The sequence below is a fragment of the Corythoichthys intestinalis genome, chromosome 16 (genome assembly GCF_030265065.1).
Source record: "Corythoichthys intestinalis isolate RoL2023-P3 chromosome 16, ASM3026506v1, whole genome shotgun sequence".
Taxonomy (NCBI): Eukaryota; Metazoa; Chordata; class Actinopteri; order Syngnathiformes; family Syngnathidae; genus Corythoichthys; species Corythoichthys intestinalis.
In genome coordinates, this window is record NC_080410.1 from 12,112,152 (window position 1) to 12,132,670 (window position 20,519).

Here is a 20,519-nt window from a genome sequence, read left to right on the forward strand (position 1 = left end):
GGATAAATGTAAGTCTGAACATAATGCAAATAATTCACTTAATAATGGTAGAGTCTGTTCTATCCTTACGACATATGGGAAGACAATCTAAATTACCTATATAACTGAACTCATTGTATAATGCAAATAGGGTGGCTTAAAAGTTGGTGGGGACAAGTTGAGCATCCTGAAAGGTTGGCCTCTACCGTCCCTTTGCAAATCTACGCCCTTGACTCAAATGGTTTCACGCAGCAAGCATTTTGGCAAAATAATCAATGTTTTTAAAGCCTACCGTAATTTTCGGACTATAAGGCACACCTGACTGTAAGCCACCCACCAAACACAAAAACAGTATTTGTACATAGATAGGCCACACTGGACTGTAAGCCACAGCTGTCCCCACTGTATAGTGGGATATTTACACCAAAAGACATTAACCGGTAACACTTTACTTGACAGTGGTATCATACTGTAAGTAGCGTATGTCATAAGAACAAATGAACCACAATGAAGCTTTGAACCAATTGGCTGCAAAACTGAAAAAATTGCTTAAAAAACTTCATTTGTCCTCCTGCTGTCAACACTGTTGTCGTCGTCCTCCTAGCATGCATTGCAACGCTACAGATGTAAATACCGTAATTTCCCGAATATAACGCACACTTTTTCCCCAAAAAATTTACTCGTAAAATCATGGGTGCGCGTTATTCACGGGCACAGGGACGGAGACAAAAAAAATTCATCATGATTCCTGCTCCATTGTAAGCATGGACCAGCACAATATCACCTAATCCGAACAACAGTCATATAATAATCAAGTTTCATGTGGTAAATAATTGTTTTCGTGATATTTTTCACATCTAATAAAATTAAAAAAAAATTTTGTACTATTCGTTTATTATTTACCGGTACATTTTTCTTACCTTACCGTTGCAACACGCCGGCACATGGCGATGTTGTCTTGAAGAGAACGTAACAGCGATTCATTTCGTATAAATGTTGACCGTGTGGTGAGCTAGGACAGGAGTCTGAGGAAGAGAGTCGAACCACTGAGCCAAGCCGCGTTGTTTTATTTACCCTAATTTTCGCACTATAAGGCGCATCTGATTATAACGCCCCCCACCAAATTTGGCACAAAAACGGCATTTGTTCATAGATAAGCCGCACTGGAATATAAGCCGCAGCTGTCCTGTAGTATGTATGTATGTATGTATGTATGTATGTGTGTAAGTATGTATTATGGGATATTTACACGAAAAAGATTTTAACCAGTAAGACTTTATTTGACATCGGCATCATACCAATTACTTTGAGCCAATTGGCTGCAAAGCTTAATTGCTTCAAGAAGTTTAATTTGGCCATCACTGTCAAACAGTCAACCTCTTCTGCCACCTGCTGTCAACACTGTTGTTGTCCAACATGCCTACGAGCATGCATTACAGCGCTACAGATATATATACAATCAAAAGTCATGCCCTGTGCTAATAATTTCTTCAGGTACTGATCCAGTTGTTTCATTAATTGCTATTTATGGTATTTGGTAACACTTTATTAGACAGTGGTGCCATAAGACTGTCATAATTATGACATGACACTGTCATGAGCATTTATGAATGCTTATAACAGATGTCATTTAGTGGTATCCGGCAAATTATCTCACTTTTGAATGGATGTAAAAGATCCAAGCTGGACATAAACTGAGTTACTGACATAATTTTCCGGATGTCACTTCACAACATAAGCATTCAGTAATGCCCATGATACTGTCATGTCATAAGTATGAATGACGGTCTTATGACAATGTTATGATGGCGCTTTGTAATAAATTGTTACCTATTAACCCAAATAAATCTTCAAATAAGCCGCACTGGACTATAAGCCGCAGAATTCAAAATGAAGGAAAAAAGTAGCGGCTTATAGTCCGAAAATTACAGTACATTGAAACTCACAAAGTAACAACGTACGTCATTTGTTTACTTCCGGCTGTTCCCTTAACTAAACTCTCCCCCCAGGAAACTACACAACTTGCCAACATTAGTTCCGCTGGTGAAATCTGATAAAACTCGCTACAACTCCTTACTTTGTGAAAATTTTTATCGTATACTGTGAGCAATTTTACCACAGAAAATTAATATTCTATTTTATAGAAAAAATATTTGACAAAAGGATTAAAAAATGCTGCAACCACTTACTTTATATAAGTTCGAGACACGAGATGTATTTATTGTTGCTAAAATTAGGGTGTGCTTTATACACGGGTACAAGAATTTTCCCTAGATTTTACAGGTAAAGTTGGGGTGCGCGTTATACACGGGTGCGCGTTAAATTCGGGAAATTATGGTAACAATCAAAATTTATGTTCTTTGCTAATTATTTCTTCAGTTACTGTTCCAGTTGTTTCAATAATTGCTAGTTATAGTATTTGGTAACTCTTTATTTCTCACTTTTGAATGGATGTAAAAGATCCGAGCTGGACATAAATGGAGTTAGTGACATAATTTGCCGGATAACACTGAATGACATCTGTCATAAGCGTTCAGTAATGCCCGTGATAGTGTCATGTTGTAATTATGACGGTCTTATGACAGTCCTATGACGCCCCTCTCAAATCAAGTGTTACCTATTAACCCAAATAAATCAACAAATAAGGCGCGCTGGACTATAAGCCACAGGATGCAAAATGAGGGGAAAAATTAGCGGCTTATAGTTCGAAAATTATGGTAGTTTGTTTTGTTTTACTGGTTTAACCTACAACTCCATGTATTCACAGATACACATATTTTCCTTCATTTAACCTTGTTCTCAAAATAACCTGCTTCATTCTTTTGATTGGCTGCACTGACTTTTGGGTTAGGGGTTAGAGCACCACCTGTTGCTTTGAATTTAGCTAGGCAGTCTACTAGTGTTTTTGTCCCACCCCAAAAAATATGTATAAAGCTTACAGTAAATATCAAGCACAAAGACTCAAGGTTCCTTGTCTATAACCGTTACAGGGCACTTATTTAACTCATTGGCTACCATAGATGGCGCTCGACTGCGTAGGGCGAATGAACATTTGTTTATTCAACCCTCCCAGTCAAATGAATTTGACGTCTCTCCCTGTCAATGGCATGCAGTGAGCTAAATACCATGGGGGAAAAAAAATCAACTTTAGAGTGTTACAAGACTGTAACAAGACAGCACTTTTAACCACAACTGGACCACATTACTCGACGTCCTGTGGTGTTTTTGTGTTTGTTTTTTTGGTTTGGTTTGTCGGTTTTGCATTTTTCAAACAACGTTAAAAAGTCTTGAATTTAACTTGGCTCGAGTTACAGGAACCCTGAAATGACATTTCTTACTCGCTAACCTCTGGCACCAATTTTGCAAGAGGAAAAAAACCCTCTTAGCCTCAGGAGAGTTATGCTTCATTCTACGAATAAAAATAACAAAAAACATTCAATCCACCACTTTAATACAACTTTATGAAAGAGAAAAATAACTAGAAGCATTCCAAGCTATAACTTACTATGTGCCAGATGCTTGAATTTATATATTCACTGTTAGCAGCTAAGGGGCTTACAGCATACTTTTATGTTGTGAGAGAGATAATGGGGGTTTGTGTTGTCCTGGTTGCGGATGAAATGCTTTATCATTTACCAATAAACAGTGATAAAATGTACTGTTATCTAAACTATAGACTCAGCAGTGTTGTTTTTGGTTGCCCTTTCAATTTATGTCTTAGTCTGTTGGACGAAAATACTTATTATTCTTAGTCATATTTTAGTCATTTCAAAATGTGTTCTTCTTCGTCTGATTTTAGTCGAGGAAATCCCAAACAAATTTCGTCCAATTTTAGTTGATGACTCATCCCCTTTTTTTGTCTGTAAAATTCAAAACTTTTAGTCCAAAACTAAATAAATAAATCTTTCCAACTATTACGAATGAACTTTGACAGACGAGCACATTGTAACGTATACATGGAATACGGCATCTTCGCGATGATAATATACACTCAGCAGGAAAACCGTACATTATTTTCAATTATCTACCCACCTGGACCTTAACTGTGTGTTTAAAAAAAAAAAAAAAACGTTCGAGAGTTTAAGACGACATTCGCCATGCTAAACTTTTAAAGCTAATGCGAATGCTATGCTAACGCTAAGAGTGACATTTAGTGTTTGAAGCAAAATTGCATATTCTCTCTTGCCAAGGTAAAAAAACAAATCCTACTACATCCTAACACCGGTGTGGATTGGGGTGGGGCAGCACATTTCACATGAGTGACACGACTCATGTAAAGTATGAAAATATCACGCATTGTGAACATATGACAGAAACTATGTCACATTTTCATCTCGTCGTCTCATCAGATGAAAACTGGCAATTGTTTCGTTATGTTCTAGTCTCCCAAGCCACATTTTTAGCTGGTCATCGTCATGCAAAAAAATTGGTTTGTCAATGAAATATTTTCGTTTTTGTTATCGTTGACGAAAACAACAATGATATAGAGAATACAACACACATCTAACACATCTCCATGATTAACAGTGATAATTTTACTCTAAGTCAAGTTTGCTGTTTGGTCAAAATATTAATGCCATCATTGGAAGTACATTTTGGAGTATTTTGCATGCATGAAAATTCATTTTTGCCGTTAGTAATTTCTGATTAACTCATTGCCTGACTTTTACGGTGATAGACGTCCAATCCATTTGAAGTGGGAGGGTTGGCAGCGAATGAACGACTGCCACCCTCCTCCATGTTTAAATGGATTGGATGTCTACAAGAGATAAACTCATTTGAAGAGTTTTATTGAATTAGCTATGTTGGTTTTGTGATTCCTGAGCAGGCGCTGAACCTTCCCCGGCACTTCTGGTGGCCAGTTGCTCGCGCAGGAGGGTGCGCAAATGCAGCAAAGAGGGCAAAGAGGCCAAGACTGATGAAAATTCACCAAAGGTCAAGGGGAAACCTGGTCGCAAGCCCAAACCCAAACCAGGTGAGATTTGTTAAATTCGGAGGATTTTAGTTAAAATGGGGATGACAAAAATGACAAAGACAAGTTAGTATTTCCCATTGGAGGTCAACTATGGAGGCCATCTAAAAATAAATCTGTCACTTGGGGTAATAGCTGCTGCCATCACTTTTACCTTTATTCTCCTTGCTTTGCCCTTTTCTTCAAGTAATTCCTTGGGACCCGTAAAGTATGATTCCTCTCAAATGAAAACTAAATGTGTCTGCATAAAAATCGTAAATAATAAGATGGATTTCACATGATTTGGCTCAGTGCACATAAAGGATGTTTTTCCTTTTAGTACTGTCCTTATCCCTTGAAAACCAAGGCAAGCATCATTTGTGTTGGTAATCTGAAAGAAAAATGGAAGGAAACCGTGTGTTTAACTCCTACAGACTTTTCAAAGGCAGACATTTGTTAGGAAACAAAGCAAGAAAAGCTAAGAATAAACTAGAAAACTGCCTGAAGATGCTTGGGTCACTTCCTGTAACTTTACGGTCACCGATTAATTTTAGGGCATTTTTGGCTCGTAAATTAAGTGGCAGCCATTGATGGCGCTAGATGTCCAATCCATTTGGATTGGGAGGTTTGACGGTGAAGGAACAAACTTTAATTTGCTGCCACCCTACTACCGTCTACTACTGATTAAAGATGCACCGATACCAGTATCGGTAGGGGGGGGGCTGATCCGGCCCGAAACGGTGATATCGGTATCAGGGAGGACCAACCAAGAGGGTGCCAATACCATTTACCGGTCCAGTATTATAACACTTCACCGCAGCCTTTTTTTCTCCTGAAGCTCCATACACTCTCTGTTGTGTGATGACACGTGATCACTTTGCATGCCAAGTAGCTATCGCTATTGGCCTGCTCCAGACCAATGAGAGCGCGCCACTAGCCGCTCTTAACCAATGCTGGGGCAGCTTTTCAATATGTAGGAAAAACAAAGTATGAGAGGAAAGTGTTGACGGTCTGGAAATATTTCAGTTTATAATCTCGGTCGCGTACAATGGCTGCATGCAAGATTTGCGGCCTTGAAGTTTCGATAGGTTGATGTCAATCGGCCAGTTTCAATACCTCGAACCTGATAAAACATTTGAAGACAAAACATGTGAACACAAAGAGGAAGGGGGCTGGACCAGAGCAACAATCTTTTGTCAGTTCAGTTCGTCAACTTTACTTTTAATGTCTTTTACTGAAAGAAATGCTGCAATAATTTGAGACCTATTTCAAAAGTAGCATTACCTTTCAGAAATAGAAATAAGGGACGCTCCCCTCGCGCCCAAAGCCTTACAAGCGACGAAAAAAAGGGACATCCCCAAAACTCCTAAAACGCATAGAAATATATCTGTTTATATATATTCCGTATTGGTCAATTCGGAACGCAACTTCCAATTCCCAATTCAGAACGATTGCTTATTTTAAAGGACGGGTGGCAAGCCTATTCAAAGGTGCTGTAGAAGTAAGCAAAGTAAGCCAAGCTAAGTGGCTAAGTGTGTGTTGCTGCTGGTGCACAAGGAGCCTAATAGAAAGACATGATGCTGTGGTCAATTATTATTACTTATAATATCATGAAAGTTGCACTGTTTTGCCTTTGAAAGCCAAAACTCAAGGTTTAAAAAAAGTTTAGTAATTATTCATTCATTTTCATTTTCTTACTGTTGGGCTAGTATTACACATGTTTCAATTTCACAAATTTCTCACTATTTTGGCCTTTGAGAGCCAAAGATTTATTTAACTATTGTCACCTATAGCAGGTATGCAATAAAAAGTATTAAAAACAAAGTGGTATCGGTATGGTATCAGTATCGGCCGATACTGCACAGCCAGGTATCGGGGCCAAAAAATGGTATCGGTGCAACACTACTAGTGATAGAGTTGCTAATTTCATGGTACTTATGGGTACTATCTCTTTATTCGTCACTCTCTGTTGATTTCGCTTCACCTCCTATTGATTTTTGGTCACTTTTTGATGGTTTTGTTCTTTTTCTGTACTACTTACTGTTTTTAAGTGCCATGAACTAGACAAGGAAGTGCCATAAAATTACTTCATTGATAATGATAGTTGAGTTTCATTTAAACTGGTCGGGGTGGCTGTAAATGCCAATCTTTCAGTGCCATTGGCATCATTTGCTCCCAATAAGTTAACAAGAAAGCATTGTTGTTTTTGCAGCCCTTTTAATTTTTGTCTTAGTCTTTTGGACGATAATACTTATTAGTTTTAGTCATATCTTAGTAAAATATGTTTGTCTTAGTGTAGTTTTGGTTGACGAAAACTCAAACTAATTTTGTCTAGTTTTAGTTGACGTTTACTAAATATTTTTTTCTGTAAAAGTCTAAAGTTTCACTCTAAAACCTTTGAATGAACATTGACAGACCAGCACATATTGCAGCATCTACAAGCATCTACAAATCTACAGTGGGGAGAACAAGTATTTGATACACTGCCAATGGGTATCAAATACTTGTTCTCCCCACTGTATCACGTGATAATACACACCCAGCAGGTAAACAGCACATTATTTCCAATTAATTATACACACCTGGATGCCACGAACCTCATGTAAAAAAAGTTTTCCGAGAGTTTAAGAGGACGCTCACCATTAGCAATAGCTTAATGCGAACGTGAAGGCTATGCTAATGCTAAGTTACATTTAATGAGTGATGATCACTCAGCACAGTTTTTTAAAGTGCCAGTGACACAAGAAAGCATGTTTATTTCCTATTACACGCGATATTTTATGCTCCTGAATTAAACCACCTGAATGTGGGCAGAAGCAATCAATATATTTGTTCAGATTTTTGAACCCCGTGCTACGAAAATGAGAGACTTCCGGCCAGAGTCTCAGACTGAGGAAAAGGCGGATGTGATGTCAATGAGAGACATCATCTTTGTTTTGCCCATTACTCGTGGTGAACAGGATCTTTTGGAAACCGAAAAACGCTCTCACCACTCTTCCTGGTATAGCAGCTACGGTCTGCGGCATATTGGGCTGGCGTGATGCAGAAAAAAAAAAAAAAATTTAATCCGCAAAATCAGCTGATTCCGCAGTCCTTCTGCATACGATGGTATGGCTTTGTAGTGAAGATGATCTCATTCGCTGACGTCACATCCGCCTATTCCCTCAATCCTAGACTCTGGCCAGAAGTCACTCATTTTCATGGCGTGGGATTCAAAAAGTTGAATAAATATATCGATGGCTTCCACTTTCATCTAAGTGGTCCATTTCATTCTGGAGCATAATATACCCCGTGTAATATGAAATAAACATGCTTTCTTGTGTCATATGAACTTTAAAGACTAAAGCAACTTTACATATTCTCTCTTGCCAAGATAAGAAGACCAATTTTACCATGTGAGTCTTAAAACAAGCAATGGGGAGACTGGAGAGCACACTAGTGAGTGAGTTGGGAGAGCCCAGCACGTCACATGAGTGGCACAATCAGACACTGCTATGATGCAAGCTAACTACACATGAAATGTCACACATTCTGAACATGTGACGGAAATTATAGCACTTTTTCGTATCATTCTCGTCTCATCAGACAAAAACTGGCATTCGTGTCGTTATGTTTTAGTCTCCCAAGACACGTTTTTAGCTCGTTATCGTCTCATCATCATCATGAAAAATTTTTTCGTGGACAAAATATTTTCGGTTTAATCATCGTTGAGGAAAGCAACACTTCAAGGAAGTGACCCCAAATGCCCCAAAATGAACAGAAAGTGATTAAAGCTCTACAGGAAGTGATCCACTGGAGAGCAAAGCATCCCCACGTGATATCTTCAGAAATTGCATTGTCTTGTGTGTTATAATATTTGTTATAATGTTTAATAGTTTGTTATCATATTGATCATGTATCAGACCACCCAAATTTATATTTAATTTGTTACCTGTTCTGGAAAAAATCGTGCGAAAGACTGCTCGTATCTTGAAAAACAAACTGTAAACTAATTTTTACCTCAGTGATTATGGATGTCTGAGTACTGCCACACTGATTTAAGTAGTGTTTGTTGAAATGTTATACTGTCGTCTCCCCACCCAGAGAGCTCCTTAAACTCTGACTGCAACGAGAAAACAGAGTCTCAATCATCTGTCCAACCTGCAGACAAAGCCCAGGATTTGAGCAAAGGAGCACAGGAGAGGGCATCGTCAGTCCAGAAAGCAGCTCAGGAGAAGCCTCGGCCTGCCTCGAGGCCCGCGGTGGGAGCACAATTAAAACCAGGCCAAAAGAGCGCCATGGCATCCCCTTCAAGTAGTCCTACCTCGGTTGGACCCAGAAAGATCAGCTTGTCTTGTGGTGCTAAAGCTAAACCTAAAGCTAAGCAGTCTTCTTCACTCTATCCTTCCACGTATGGAAAGGTGCTGACTGTGGACCTGTACAGCGAGCCCAATCTGACCTCGTATAACGGACAGAGTAAAGAAAGAGAGACCAGCAGTAATGTCACCTCCAACAGGGCTATGTCCAGACCCAGCATGTCAACATTAGCAAGTGCAGTGAAACCTATTTTATCCTCAAATCCCAGGTCTGCTTCCAATCCTGTATCCAAAAACAAACCCTCCTCTGATCACCACGGCAGCTCCAGGCCCATTGGGTCTGTTCTCCTTCCAAGCCCAGGACCGAGGCTGTCAGCAGGCAAATCCGGCTCCTCCTTGACGCCAAGGTCATCATCAACAACGCTCCCTGGACCCAAACTGAAGATGTCATCTGAGCAGTTAGCATCCAGGACTAACTCAATCTCGAGGCTGAAGCCCACTTCCAGACAGGGGGACCCAGGAGCGGTGATGAAGCGGAAGCCTATGCCGGCCGAACCTCTTGTGAAGCTCGATCACGAGGGCGTGACCTCGCCCAAAACTAAAAAGACCAAAGCGCTGATGTTGCTAGAGGGCCAGAGTGTCAGACGGGAGCCTACCCCCGTGAACACAGCCGACCAGAAGCTGCTCAAATCCAAACCGAGAGCTCCAAAGTGCGATTCCGGCCTGCGGGAGAAGGAGTCAGCCTACGCCGCGCAAGTGCTCGCTAAAGAGAGAGGCGAGAGCCGCGGTAGAGGACAGGAAACAGATGCCAGGGACGAGAAAGGCGTGAAGGAAGAGCAAATTGAGGAAGACAGACGGCGGGAGATGAAGATGAAGGAAGAGTCTCAAAGTAGCAGCAGCAGCAGCTCCGAATCAGAAGAAGAAAGTGGGAAAGGCAGTGTGAAGCAAAAGAAGAAATGCACCTCAAGCTGCTCTTCCTCTTCATCTTCCTGCTCCGGCTCATCCTCATCTTCATCATCATCATCGTCTTCCTCCTCATCATCCTCGTCGACCGATGACTCTTCCTGCAGCTCAGACGAAGAGAGGACCCCCACCCCTCCTCCGGGCCCGCCCTCTCCTGTGCCATTAGCACAGGACCAAACGAAAGAAGAGCAGCAAATGGTAGAGGAGGACATTAAAGTTAAAGAAGAGGTGGATGTCAAAGTGGAGGAAGAGGAGGAGGAGTCTCCTCGCTCCCGTTCCCCATCGACCTCGCCGACACCCTCCGTTCCAGTGAAAGCAGCTAAACCGGCCACCGGCAAGGGTTCCGGACAAAGGGGCCGTCCTCCGAAACCGAAGCCCAACGGAGGAGAGGGAAAAGTGGGCAGGCCAAAGCGGAGAGAGGGGGTCCACCTCCCGACCACCAAGGAGTTGGCCAAACGCCAACGCCTTCCTAGTGTGGAAAACAGACCTAAAATCTCGGCGTTCCTTCCAGCCAGACAGCTGTGGAAATGGTTTGGGAAACCCACTCAGGTGAGCAGTGAAACCTCACGCAAATCGGAGAATCATCCGCCGTATTTCACGGTCTTTCCTTTCGCAGAGACGAGGGATGAAGGGCAAAGCCAAAAAGCTGTTCTACAAGGCCATCGTGCGAGGCCGAGAAATGATCCGCATCGGCGACTGCGCCGTTTTTCTTTCCGCCGGAAGGCCCAACCTCCCCTTCATCGGTCGCATCCAGAGCATGTGGGAGTCATGGGGCAGCAACATGGTGGTCAGGGTCAACTGGTTTTACCATCCGGAGGAAACCAACCCCGGCAAGAAACTTACTGACAAGAAGGTAGAAAGTAGTCCGAATGAGTCTAAATTGAAGCATTGTTCTAATTTTGAACGTTTCTCCCTTTTAAGAACTGGGAACAAATTTGCGGGCAATCTTTACCAGCAGCTCTGCATTCTTCTATACAACGCAAGGACTTTATGGAGGTGAGAATGCTGATTATGATTTAATAGACGTCCAATCATGTACCTCTTAAAAGCAAAATTAAACCTCTTTGATTGAGTTTATCACAAGTAGATGTCCAATCTGTATCAGGTGGAAGGTCTTACAGTAAGACTGTCGTGATATGCAATAAGTTAACAAGTCGCATAATAGGGGCATCACAGTACAATTAAAAGTAATATGTTAAGTCCACAACAGCATACATCTGTATCGGTTTGATGTCGGTATCAGATATTTGGAGTTGGATAATATCGGTATATCGGTTAAAAAGTCATTAACGGACGACTCTACTTACAATTTGTGTGTGTGAAACTATCTGCAGTAGGGCATGGGCATTACCGTATTTTCCGGTCTATAAGTCGCACCTGAGTATAAGTCGCACCAGCCATAAAATGCCCAACGAAGAGGAAAAAACCCATATATAAGTCGTACCGTTGTATAAGTCGCATTTTGGGGGGGAAATTTACTTAATAAAATCCAACATATAGAACACATACAGTGGGGAGAACAAATATTTGATACACTGCCGATTTTGCTGGTTTTCACACTTGCAAGCCATGTAGAGGTCTGTAATTTGTATCATAAGTTCTCTTCAACTGTGAGGGACGGAATCTAATATAAAAATCCAGAAAATCACATTGTATAATTTTTAAATAATAAATTTGTATTTAAATGCATGAAATAAGTATTTGATACATTACCAGCTAGTAAATATTTCGGCTCTTAGTTCTTTTTTAAGAACCCCTCCTGTTCTCCACTCATTACCGGAAGTAACTGCACCTGTTTGAACTTGTTACCTGTATAAAAGACACCTGTTTACATGCTCAAACAAACAAACTCCAACCTCTCCACAATGGCCAAGACCAAATAGCTGTGTAAGGACATCAGGGATAAAATAATAGACCTGCACAAGGCTGGGATGGGCTACAGGAAAATAAGCAAGCAGCTTGGTGAGAAGGTAACAACTGTTGGAGCGATTATTAGAAAATAGAAGAAGTTCAAGTTGACGGTCAATCTGCCTCGTTCTGGGGCTCCATGCAAGATCTCACCTCGTGGGGCATCACTGATCATGAGGAAGGTGAGGGATCATCCCAGAACTACACGGCAGGACCTGGTCAATGACCTGAAGAGAGGCTGGGGCTGCTTCTCTGCCAAGGGTACTGCACCGTATTGAGGGGAGGATGGATGGGGCTATGTATCGCCAGATCTTGGCTGACAACCTCCTTCCTTAAGTGAGAGCCCTGAAGATGGGTCGTGGCTGGGTCTTCCAGCATGACAACGACCCAAAGCACACAGCCAAGGCAACTAAAGAGTGGCTCCGTAAGAAGCATCTTAAGGGCCTGGAGTGGCCTAGCCAGTCACCAGATCTGAACCCGATAGAAAATCTATGGAGGGAGCTGAAAGTCCGTGTTGCCCGGCATCAGCCCCGAAACCTGAAGGCTCTGGAGAAGATCTGCATGGAGGAGTGGGCCAAAATCCCTGCTGCAGTGTGTGCAAACCTTATCAAGGACTACAGGAAACGTTTGGTATCTGTAATAGCAAACAAAGGTTTCTGTACCAAATATTAAGTTTGATTTTTGTGATGTATCAAATACTTATTTCATGCAATTAAATGCAAATTTATTATTTAAAAATCATACAACATGATTTTCTGTTTTTTTCCATTAGATTCCGTCCCTCACAGTTGAAGAGAACTTATGATACAAATTACAGACCTCTACATGTTTTGCAAGTGGGAAAACCAGCAAAATCGACACTGTATCAAATACTTGTTCTCCCCACTGTATGTCATCTTGAAAGGCAATTTAAAATAAAAATACAGTAGAGAACAAGATGCTTAATAAGTGTACAGTAAAATAATGTTACATGTTGCATCAACAATGAAATGCGAACGTGGCCGGTATGTTAACGTAACATAGGTATTAAGAGTTATTCAGATAACTATTGCATAAAGAAATGCTAACAAGTTTACCAAACCACCAGTGTCACTCCAAAACACCAAAATAACATGTGAAATGATATAATAATGTGTTAATAATTTCACACATAAATTGCTCCAGAGTATAAGTCGGAGCCCCAGCCAAACTATGAAAAAAACGTACAGTCCGAAAAATATGGTAAATATGTTCAACGTGGCATTAAAAGTGGCATTAAAAGGCATTAAATGAGATTTGCTGATACTTGTGGAAACCCTGTAATACTTGTGAGGGGTTTTAACTTCCAGTACTGCTGTATATTAAGTCAGCATTATATCATCAATAATGAAGGTATAGGTATTAAATTTGTTTAACGAGGCATTTTTGAGGGCGCAGTGAGGAAGGGGGGTAAACTGAGTGTGTTTTGCCGTTGACTTCTTCTTATGGCCGGCGTGCGGAGACCCATCGTTGAGACAGCGTTGGTTGGGGAAAAAAAGAGAGGAACTAAAGCATTTGCACTAAATCTCCCCTTAGGTGAAGTTTTTTTCATGATTATACTTTCATTTTGCTGGATAAATTTGTGTGAGACTATGGGTGTTTACCTATAAGAGTTACATTATCTTAAGCCGAGGAATTGACCTTATGTTCAGGTAGCTACTCTGCCTGCTAATTTTAGGGCTGAAGGTAATACCTATCGGCTGCTAGTGTTCCTGCCTGCTCTCCTCCATGCATGCATGGCCTTCCGGAGCCTTGTGTTCTCTCTTGAGCAGAAGTTGCATAAAGCTGTTAGTTGTGTTTAAGTTGCCTTTTTTAATGAGTAATAACATTCATTGTTTAAAGCTTGCAATTAGAGTTGTTCCATATGATCGGGTAGCCAATAACATCTGTCGATAAAAGCATTTTAAAATGATATCGGGTAATGTCAACATTGGTTTTTAATTATTGGTTTCGGGCCAATATGCATGTTACCTTCACAGTGAATGTCTTCTGCCATTGTACAAGGGTTAGTCAGTGCTTAGCACAGCAGTTATGCTTACTGACCATTAAATGTCTTTAAACTAAGATGCTTTGGGTTTGTTATGTGCGCAGATCATTTGCCTTCCTGGTGCAAAAACTAAATGAATAACAAATGATTGAAAAAAAATGAATTATGAACTCATTACATACCTCATTCATTGTACTTTGCCTTGGCTTTGGCCTTTGTTGTTATTTTGAGCCAGAAGCACTGTGTGAGCCATATGTGATATGACAGTGCCTTATTGGCACTTTGCATTTGATCCAAAAAACTGATGTTTGCCCTATTTTCATTTCAACAATGAAGATAGTGGTGAAATATGGGTATTTTCCCCAAAATCTCAGTTGAAGTTGTTCTCTGTTTCACAAATGGTTTATTGGGAAACCTTGAAGTTGTTACACTTCTCATTATTAAAGTATCCAGTGGGGCATCACAATACAATTAGCCATAATATGTTAAGTCTACGACCGCCTATATCGGTACTGGATTTTTTGATATTGGGATATCGGTTAAAAAGTCATCATTGGACAACTTTACGTACAATTTGTGTGTGTGACACTATCTGCAGTTGGATATTGGCATTAAATTAGTTTAAAGTGGCATAAAAGATTGCATTAAAAAGCATTTAATGAGGTTTGCTAATAACTGTGGAAACCCTGTAATACTTGTGAGTGGTTTTAACTTCCAGGACTGCTGTATATTAAGTTAGCATTATATCCATAGGCGGAGTTTAAGGGGGGGGGGGGGGCAGGCCCCCCCATTTGGCTGAAAAGTGTCATTGCATGTAATTGACCTTCCTATATTTTATTACAAAATTTTGAGTTTTCCGGTAAAATATTGTCTATAAAAGTTATAAAGTAATAAAACAAAAACAAAAATGAATGAACTGAAAAAAATAACAATTTCGAACAGATCATGTGACTAGCAACTTAGACAGTCATTTGCTTTGCTTAGCCAAAACCGCCTGAGGACCGAAAAGGCAAGATGGATATACGTAATTTTTTTAAACCTAAAATTTCAAAAGTGACATCAACTACTGAGCAAGAACCAAGGATTGAAAATGTGGACCATGAAACGCCGGACAAAATGGTGACTGGAGTTTCAGTTTGCCCCACTAAAGACGGTGTCTTGCCAATGTAGTTACCACCGTCAAAAATTGCATCCCCTGTCTGCTGGAGCGCGCGCACACACACACACACACACACACACACACACACACACACACACACACACACACACACACTAGTTATCAGTTATGTCGATTTAAACAATTAATTGAAGAAAGAAAAGAACCACAGGATATATTTTGGACATCGACATTTATTAAACTGGAGAAACTCAATACAGGACTTTATTTACAGTATTAACAGTTATAGGTCATCCTACGAGTAAAACAATAAAACATTGCTTTTTTTTAATGTTCAGTATGCAGTTACGTTATACGACAGAATTATTATTATTTTTTTCAATGCATGGGCCATATTTTAAAACCTCGTAGAAACGGTGGGGCAAATAATCACTAAAATCACTAATTGTGCAAGTTCTCCCACTTGAAAATATTAGAGAGGCCTGTAAATGTCAACATGGGTAAACCTCAACCATGAGGGACAGAATGTGAAAAAAAAAAAACCCAGAAAATCACATTGTTTGATTTTTAAAGAATTCATTTGCAAATCATGGTAGAAAACAAGTATTTGGTCAATACCAAAAGTTCATCTCAATACTTTGTTATGTACCCTTTGTTGGCAATAACGGAGGCCAAACATTTTCTGTAACTGTTCACAAGCTTTTCACACACTGTTGCTGGTATTTTGGCCCATTCCTCAATGCAGATCTTCTCTAGGGCAGTGATGTTTTGGGGCTGTCGTTGGGCAATACGGACTTTCAACTCCCTCCACAGAATCTCTATGGGGTTGAGATCTAGAGACTGGCTAAGCCACTCCAGGACGTTGAAATGCTTCTTAAGAAGCCACTCCTTTGTTGCCCTGGCTGTGTGTTTGGGATCATTGTCATGCTGAAAGACCCAGCCACGTCTCATCTTCAATGCCCTTGCTGATGGAAAGAGATTTTCACTCAAAATCTCTCGATACACTGCCCCATTCATTCTTTCATTTACACAGATCAGTCTTCCTGGTCCCTTTGCAGAAAATATAGCCCCAAAGCATGATGTTTCCACACCCATACCTCACAGTGGTTATGGTGTTCTTCAGATGCAATTCAGTATTCTTTCTCCTCCAAACACGAGAACCTGTGTTTCTACCAAAACTTCTATTTTGGCAGACTGGCCTGGATGTGTACTGGCTTCAGCAGGGGGACACGTCTGGGAGAGCAGGATTTGAGTCCCTGGCGGCGCATTGTGTTACTGATAGTAGCCTTTGTTACTGTGGTCCCAGCTGTCTGTAGGTAATCTTTGGGCACCTAACGATTTGATTACGATTACGATTCAGAGGCTACAATTCGATTATAAATCGATTATTGATGACCCCCACCCCCGCTATTAGCTACTAATGTTTTGTACATTAGTTACAAAAACTGTTAAAAAAAAAAAAAAAAAGCCTCGCAGGCTTAAATAAACGACTATTTCAGTATCAAGTTAACAGTTAAAAACAATAAATAATATACTCAAATCCCCATTCTGTATCAGCAGCTTTAAACTACATTCAATTAATTTTATGTTATCAATCAACCGTTAAAGTTGTTAAAATTGCTCCTGTTATTCCATAATTTCCCTTTTGTCTACTTTCGACATGTGAAAGTTTTAAAACTATTTTAAAGATAGATTCAAGTCAATATTTTACCGATTTAGGAGTATTTTAGATAAAAAGTTAATTAGGTTCGCTTGGAAGGTTCGCTACAACAGCCTTGCAGGAAAGTCTACTGCTTTACGGTGGCGGCCGTTTACTAACGCTCGCATCTATCTTTCTCTACATGTGCTGCTATCGCCACCGAGTCTATTCTACATCTAGTCCTATGTAAATTTGATATCTACCTTACTTTATGTATTGTGGACGTACTTTGTAACAGCTTTCGGCAGCAGTCAGGTATGTTGTTGTATTTTTTTATTTCGCGGCATGAGTTGAGCTAGAGCCGTGAGTTGAGCATTGACATTACCCGAGGGGCCGGGTAATGACAAGCATGATATTTAGCTACTCTCGCTCCGTTACTCATTGTGTCCTACAGACCGCGCGACGCGCTGAGTGTGTTTTACTTCCGCTTTACTTGACATATTTCAATAATCGGAATTTGGATGTTTGTGAATCGTTCTCGAATCTTCCACGGCCGAATCGCGAATAATCTAAGAATCGGAAATTTCGCACACCTCTAGTAGCCTTTGTTACTGTGGTCCCAGCTCTCTGTAGGTCATCCACTAGGTCCCCCCGTGTGGTTGTGGGATTTTTGGTCACCGTTCTTGTTATCATTTTGACGCCACTGGGTGAGATCTTGCATGGAGCCCCAGATCGAGGGAGATTATCAGTAGTCTTGTATGTCTTCCATTTTCTAATAATTGCTCCCACAGTTGATTTCTTTACACCAAGCGTTTTACTTATTGCAGATTCAGTCTTCCCAGCCTGGTGCAGGTCTACAATTTTGTCACTGGTGTCCTACGACAGCTCTTTGGTCTTGGCCACAGTGTAATTTGGAGTGTGACTGACTGAGGTTGTGGACAGGTGTCTTTTATACCGATAATGAGTTAAAAGAAGTGCCATTAATACAGGTAACGAGTGGAGCCTCGTTAGACCTTGTTAGAAGAAGTTAGACCTCTTTGACAGCCAGAAATCGTGCTTGTTTGTAGGTGACCAAATACTTATTTTCCACTCTAATTAGGAAATAAATTCTTTAAAAATCAAACAATATGATTTTCTGTTTTTTTTTTTCACAGTTTGTCTCTCATGGTTGAGCTTTACCCATCTTTTCAAGTTGGAGAACTTGCACAATTGGTGTTTGACTAAATACTTATTCGCCCCACTGTAACTACATCACCAAAACACGAAATCAAGCAAATCAGTGCAGCGCAGTGGTTCTGCCCAGGGGATACTATTTTTGACGGGGGTAAATACATTGGCACGACACCGGCGAGTGTACCATATTCAATGGATGACAATCTTGGCGAAAAGTATAGCTGTCCTAAGCAGCCTGATTTTGAATTTCCCTCAGGAACGATGGGAAACAACAAAAAAGCGCTCATTTTAAACTTATTATACTGTAAATATTGTATGTTAATTTTATTGTTGACACTGAGTTTCCGGGTCATCAACATGTTGTGCCCCCCCTGCCCCAAAAGTCAAACTCCGCCTATGATTATATCATCAATGATGAATGAATTAATATTGATATTGGAACTCGTTTGTTTGTGCCTGTGTTCAGCGCGCCCTCTACCAGTCGTCTCACAGCGATGAGAACGACGTTCAAACAGTCAGTCATAAATGTCTGGTGGTTGGAGTGGAGGAGTACCAACAGATGACACACACACGTCGTTACGCCGAGAGCGAGGACCTCTACTACCTGGCCGGCACCTACGAGCCCACCACGGGCATGATCTTCAATACGGACGGGGTCCCGGTCATCTGCTAAGCCAAAACACACAAACTTGCTGGCAGTTCCCTACAACCAAAATGTGACCCGACCAGCAGTCTGGTGATCTTTCCGAGATCATTAGTGAGAAGACACTGCAGATAGTATTACAAGGACACAATTGATGAGCTCGTTAAAAAACACACAAACACTTGGAATGACTCACATGAACACACTTGTGTAAATACTCACGTGTAACAGAAAGCTATTTAGAGGCAAATATGAGTGTCTTATTTTTCATGTAATAGCTATGTCGGAGTACATTTATTCTAAGAGGTAAACAGTCGAGAAGCTTTAAATGAAATGTGAATGACGACACAGGTTGTGATTCTGATGTTGTCGTGGTGATGTTCCAGTCATGTCTCAGTCATTTCGATGTATCTAGAGAACAGCAGGAGCGACAGATGCAAAGAGAGGAAGCAATGCACAGAAAGGCAAAGAGGTAGACTCCCTCCAATTTGCTGTCCAAAAAGAGAGCACTTAAATAATAAGATACACTTACGTTCCTTTAGCCTCTCAACTCCCCTTGACAATCCAAACTCAGGCAGGTTAAACTGTCTCAGACTCCCTCGGACACTCAGGCAAGAGAGAGATAGAGAGTTGACTTGTAATATATTTTTTTAAAGCACTTGTCCGTTTTCGTCCACCTGACAACCCAAATCCACCCTGAAATTAATATTGACAAGATGAGTTTGGGGAGGGAGACAAAGCAATAGATTTCCACATTTTGTGGGAAACAAAACTGGGTTAACCAAACAACCAACCAAATTGCACAAATGTACGATGCTCAGGGTGGATTTTTTTTTTTTCATTATAGTTTTTAGTGTTGCACCGACATTTATACGGCACTAAAATGACCTCGACGGAATCAGGGAGTACTAATAACAATCCGATGTAGTGTAATATGTACTCGTCAAGATTTAGTTTCCAACCATTGGTCGCCCTACTCAAGATTGTCACCGTTTTAGCATCCCATCCCACAACTGTCCCCCTTCCCAAGATTATGCTATACGTCCAATCACGTGGCGTCCAATCATCCTGCTGTTGTGAATCTAAATGAGTTTATCACTAGTAGATGTACAATATAGGGATGTCCCAATCATATATTTTTGCATCTGAGCCACCTGATTTTCAGAATCTGCTGATACAGTCACGATCCGGTACCGGGGTAAAAAAAAAAGTTTTTTTTTTTTTTTTTTTTTTTTTTTTTTTTTTTTTTGAACAAAAGTTCCAAACATGTTACAGTACTGTACTTTTTAAAGTACTGTATGTCCTCTTCCGCTTTTCCTGGGAGTGTCGTGGAGTGAAAAACGTATAACGGAAAAGTTCCGCTCTAAGACCCCCAATTTGGCCAAATTTCAAAATTGTCCTATATGCATGTGTGATACATAATTGGAAAGCTTAAAATCTCAAGAAAGAAACATTTTGAACAGGTGGCAATTTAAAAAATATATGTTTATTTTTTTTAAACAGCAAAACCGTGAGAGCATGAGAGAGCATATTTAAAGACGCCATGATTTTAATTAGATATTATAGCGTACTTACCTCTTTTTGATCCAAAAACTCCGTGTAGCATGTATCACTGAGTGTCAAGACACAGCTGTGAATGGCCACAGCCGGATTTTGGGGGGATTTTATGGGTGAAAAATGATAATATAACAAGGGCTCGCGATGCAGAAATCGCAGATATCAAGGAGTGGTCGAGATTTTCATATATTTACCATTTTAAACGTTTTTTTTTCTTTGTTTGGATCAATTATTTATCATCTAAAATATCCGGAAAAATGCGACAGCAACAGAAAAAAATACAATTAAG

The 20,519-nt window shown here is 40.4% G+C and overlaps 1 protein-coding gene across 2 annotated transcripts in view; it reads left to right on the plus strand.

The window, feature by feature from the left end:
- Positions 1–19,909, plus strand: part of tnrc18 (trinucleotide repeat containing 18) — a 110,161-nt gene extending 90,252 nt beyond the window's left edge. For both annotated transcript variants that reach the window (XM_057860557.1, XM_057860558.1), the window contains exons 26-30: positions 4,808–4,954; positions 9,014–10,737; positions 10,805–11,041; positions 11,110–11,184; positions 18,497–19,909. In XM_057860557.1, the coding sequence (XP_057716540.1) occupies positions 4,808–4,954; positions 9,014–10,737; positions 10,805–11,041; positions 11,110–11,184; positions 18,497–18,703 (2,390 nt within the window). In that variant the 3' untranslated portion in view covers positions 18,704–19,909. The remainder of the gene's footprint in view (positions 1–4,807; positions 4,955–9,013; positions 10,738–10,804; positions 11,042–11,109; positions 11,185–18,496) is intronic.
- The last annotated feature ends 610 nt before the right edge of the window (positions 19,910–20,519 follow it).